General features: G+C 34.1%; 1 protein-coding gene across 1 annotated transcript; it reads left to right on the top strand.

The window, feature by feature from the left end:
- Positions 1–597: 597 nt before the first annotated feature.
- On the top strand, positions 598–4810 carry LOC110890739 (tryptophan aminotransferase-related protein 3). Its single transcript, XM_022138365.2, has 5 exons — positions 598–974; positions 1373–1667; positions 1763–2049; positions 2134–2414; positions 4345–4810. Exons 1-5 carry the CDS (start codon positions 652–654, stop codon positions 4557–4559), a joined length of 1401 nt encoding a protein of 466 aa, XP_021994057.2. The 5' UTR covers positions 598–651; the 3' UTR covers positions 4560–4810.
- The last annotated feature ends 462 nt before the right edge of the window (positions 4811–5272 follow it).

Here is a 5272-nt window from a genome sequence, read left to right as displayed (position 1 = left end):
CAGTGGATACCCGTGCCCAATTGTGAAGTTTATCAAGTACTGTATACAAATCCCATAATACTGGCAACAGTTGTAGAATACAAAGACTTAATCAATGTAATTATAACTCTAATTGACTATCAAACATTTTTTTAGCGACCAACATTTTAATTTCTTTGGTTCGGTTATTTGCGACAATTTTGCCACAGCTTGAAACAGATTAACATAGATGTTTTAATTTCAAATTGCCTTTTTAATACTTTGCGACAGATACGACGACTTTTAGACATAATAGCAACAATATTTTGCGTTGGCCATGAGAGGCGGTTCATGCAAAATTTAACTTTCATGTCTTTTTAATACTTATTTTTTAATCACAACAACCATCTCCTTTCTCTTCATACTTATTTTTTAATCACAACAACTATCTCCTTTCTCTTCAGTTTTTCATAAGCAATATCCTCTTACAAAATATGCAAATTGTAATGCGATGTTAGTAATAATTAATAGCAAATGGCCCATGTTGGCCATCCGGTATTCAGTCTTTTAATATTCTTGCTACATATGCAATTCACACATGACCAAGACCAGATCATCCTACCTTGTCCCGCTATTTATATCTACTGACAACGTTTCCCTTTTCATAAAGACTGAAAAAAATCTAAGTATACCATGAACAAAATGAAGAAATATTATTATGGAATTTGTTTCTTGATTTCTGTAGCAATCAATATATTATTTAGTACATATCTATATGTAGGTGATGGTCGGTGGGGAGAGAACAATCAGGAGATTAGTTGCCGGTCGTCATTGACATGGAGCGAGAAAGCAGCCTCAGAGGCAGAGGCGGTTGCAGCAATCTCATGCTCGGGCCATGGTAGGGCTTTCCTTGACGGTTCGATATCTTACGGTCAACCTGTTTGTGAATGCTATGGTTGTTATGGTGGCACTGATTGCTCAGAATTATCTCCTGGATGTGCTGCTGATGCTAATAGGTATTAGATGTGAAATATGTTGGAGAGTTTTAGGCAGCACCCTTATATTGATATGTAAAGTATAAATAAATATGAGGCATTGGTAGGCAATGATTGGAGACCCAGGGAAACCTGGGTTGGATCATTGAGCCAAACGGGTTTTACCGGTAATTTCAACGTCGTGCCTACGGGCGGGTGGGTTACCGGGTTTTCCCGGAATTGGTGGTGGACTCGGGTTACTCTCGGAGTACTCCGTTTGTCCAGTGGGTGCCCCGAGAGTGCTCGGGATTGAGTTTCTTGGCCGTTCAAAAAAAAAAAGTATAAATAAATATAAATATTTATGTCCAAACTCACTACACACAATATACATTTGATATTAATATATATTCTTAAACCTGTAACGTTTATGCATGTTGCAGTGGGGATCCTATATACCTTGAGCCATTCTGGATGCAAAATGCAGCCGATACGACAGTTGTCATATCGGGGTGGCATCGTATGAGTTATGAATACGATGATGACCCTATGATGTCAACAGAGCTTGACAAATACATTCGTAAGCTACATTCGATTGCTGGGAATGCGATCACCCAAGACCGATACATTGTCTTTGGCGTCGGGTCATCCCAACTTCTAAGTGCAGCTGTTTATGCTCTCTCCTCTGAAATCTCTTCTTCACCATCCAACGTCCTTGCTTCCATACCGTTCTATCATGTAACAAATTTCAATATCTATAGAATTATTTGTTTCGGTTTTAGTTTTGTTATGATTTCCTTATTAGCTTTGTTCATTTTGTCTATGATATACAGTTGTACAAAGATCAAACAAGGTTCTTTAACTCAGAGAACTTTCTGTTTAGAGGAGACACAAGCTCATGGAAATCAAATAATTCAACAGATAACATGGATGTGATTGAATTTGTAACTTCACCAACCAATCCAGGTGGCGAGTTGAAGAAAGCGGTTCTTGGAGGGAAGACAATATATGATCATGCCTATTTTTGGCCACAATTTACACCTATTCCGGGACCTTCAGATCATGATCTCATGATTTTTAGTCTTTCTAAGCTCACTGGTCATGCCGGTACACGCTTTGGGTATATATACAACTGTGTTTGTAGTTCTCGTAGTTTTTTACTTAAAATTGATTTTGTATTGAACAATTTATATGTTGATAATAGGTGGGCAATTATAAAAGATAAAGACGTATATGAGAAGGTTTTAAACTATATCTACCTGGCTAATGCGGGGATCTCAAAAGACACTCAACTAAGAGTTTTAAAGGTTTTAAAAGTCGCGATTAAAGAAGATGGAAAACCGTTTTTCGAATTTGCTTATAACAAAATGAAGGACCGTTGGGATAGGCTGGCTTTTGTCTTCTCAAACTCCACAAGATTTTCAATCCAGCAAAGACATCCTTTACACTGCAATTTCTTTCATGAATCTAGGCTACCATCTCCAGGTAATTCTATGGGAAAATCTGGTTATCTAAACAAAATGTTGAAATACTACAACTATATCTGGTTTAAAACCCATAAAAAAAAAACTCTGCACGACATTTAACGAGAACATAAACAAACAATAAAAGAAAAAGTTATTTTAAAACTAAAATAGCTATTTTTTTTTTTTACTATTATTCATCTCTACAACTCTCTTAACAAACTTCTTTCATTACTTCTCTAAACAATTTTGCTCAAGAAGTTTTAGAGATGTTATCAATAGTGTTGTTGAGTAACTGTCTCTCAATGGTTTAAGACGTGTCATATGTTTATCTGCGTATATCTCTTTTATGTTTATGTGAGTGAGTTACTTATATTATATTATATTATAAAAATGATTGTAAGTGGAAGAGAAAAAAATTTATGAGAATGTTGCTATTCAGCTGTAAATCTATGAGAAATGCTATTCAACCCATATGATTTTTAAATAGAGTAAATTACGTTTTTGACCTCTGTGATTATATCACTTTACTATATTAGCCAAAAAATAAGAATTTTTAACATATCTGCCTCCATGGTTTCTATAACTAATCATTTTGCCCCCTAAGTCTAGAGATCATAGGGGCCAAAATGGTTAGTTATAGAGAGACCATCGGGGCTAAAATGGTTAGATTTAGGGGCCAAAATGGTTAATTCTAGAGACTATGGGGCAGATATGTTAAAAATTCTTATGTTGGGATAATATACTAAAAGTGATATAACCACAGGGGCCAAAAACGTAATTTACTCTTTTAAATATTTTTTGAAGTTGGTTTGACTGGAGAATAGAGAAAAATTAATAATAAAGATTTAAAAATTATTGTTTAATTGAAAAAATGAGAGAAAAAATAGTGATTTTTAGTGTAATAATATTTTTAAAGGTGATTGTGAGTGAAGAAGAGAGAAAAGGTAATAACAAGGATATAAAAGATATTATTTAATTAAAAAAAATAAAGGTTTTTAGTGTAGTTAGAAGAATAAAAAAAAAAAAAATCAATGTGAATGCTCTATATAAGTGATATATTGAAATGGGATGTTAATGATATATTTTTTCCTTAGCCTTGTCCTTTTCTAGGATGAGTATAACTAGTTTATACCATAGTTTTGATCTTTCCTTTTTATTTCTTTGCTAAGTCCTTTACAAGGATGAGTAAATATAGTTTATACAATAGTTTTGATCTTTCCTTTTTTTTCTTTGCTAAATATAGCGTAGGTTTTTAATGTATATTTATTTTTTTAAACTGACGCACGATGTTTTTTTTCAGTTATTATTTATTTTAACTATTATAATTTATTTAGTCTTTCTTTATAGTATTTGTTTTTTTTTTTTAATCTATTTTGGCCACAAGGTTGGCCTCTATGCTGACGTCACGTAAGCCCTGCATATTGCTGAATTTTAATGTAAAAATAATTGGCAATCATGGGCGGAATTACATTAAGCCCAAGGTGGGCGGGCGCACCCCTTGAAAAAACAAATTTAGTGTATTTTTTAGGCAAAAAACTTGACCGCACTTTCTGAAAATATGCTTGAACCACTCATCCGCACCCCAACAAATAATTTCTGGGTCCGCCATTGTTGGCAATGACTATCAATGAATTTTGTGGTAAATTTTTATGTCAATTGGCAGTTATAATAAGATTGGTTGCCTTATTTTAGTGATTTTTTTTCCAAATTTGTTTCGTGTACCGTATGACTTTTTAGACAAACGATCTTTCCAAGGGGTGAGGGGTCGTTAGCGATCAGTTATCAATTTATCATATAAAGAATTTCTTGTATTTTGGTATTATAAAATAACTCTAATCGCTTAATTTCTTGTATTATGGCTACGTAATTATATACTAGTAGGTCATGTTACATTTAAAACGTTAAATAATCTTTTTTAAACTCCATGGTTTAATAATTAATAATCGCAGCATATGCATGGGTAAGATGTGAAAGAGACGAAGATGAAGATTGTCGTGTGGTGCTAGAAGCAGGAAGAATCATAGGCCAAAGTGGGAGTACCTTTAGTGCCAAAGATCGCTACGCACGACTTAGTCTCATCAAGAGCCAAGATGACTTTGAGTTGCTTCTGCAACGACTCACCGAGCTAGTGTCTTTTGAAAATGGTAACATGGAGACAATGTAAAAAGATCGACTTGAATTAATCCTTATTCCAAGAAACATAAAAGGGATTATATTGCGTCGTTCAACAATTGTGTAACATAAAATTGTTATGTGTAATAGTAACAAATAAGGTAAGGTTATATCTATATAATAACCACTTGTATAATACGTCCTTGTTGACTTGTACATTGGATCATTGACAATCTTTATTTAGATGTCGTCATGTATGTAAAATGTAACTGAAAAATGAAAATTGTTATAGATCTTAAGTCACAGAGTCTGTAAAATTTATGTTCATATATGAGAGTGTATGTGGCTGTTTTTAACTTGTAATTTTCAGACATTTAGATTCTAGCCAGTCAGAGCCGTTCCAATGTTTATGAAGGCCCTAAGCGAACTACAGAGTCAGGTCCTTATTATTGGTATAAATGAATTGAGATTTGAGACATCGAATAACCAACCAGAGCGGTGACTTTTCCTAATATCAGCCCTAATTTCGCTCAATCTGCAATCAATTTCACATCGCTTACTCAAAAGACATCAACTAGGGTTGATGTTTTGCGTGCGTGGATAGTGCGGACTCCTAGTGTAAAATTCTAAATACTGGGCCTAGAATCGTTGTTTAAATGGCAAAAAAAAACACAAGTCTAATATATGAAAAGAAATAAAATTGGAGGCCTTTGTTTTTGGGTGGCCCTAGGCCTTAGCTTAGATTGATAAGCATTACGGGCCGGC

The sequence above is a fragment of the Helianthus annuus genome, chromosome 11 (genome assembly GCF_002127325.2).
Source record: "Helianthus annuus cultivar XRQ/B chromosome 11, HanXRQr2.0-SUNRISE, whole genome shotgun sequence".
In the NCBI taxonomy this organism is placed as follows: Eukaryota; Viridiplantae; Streptophyta; class Magnoliopsida; order Asterales; family Asteraceae; genus Helianthus; species Helianthus annuus.
Note: the sequence above shows the minus strand (reverse complement) of the source record. Positions and strands in the feature narration are given on the sequence as shown.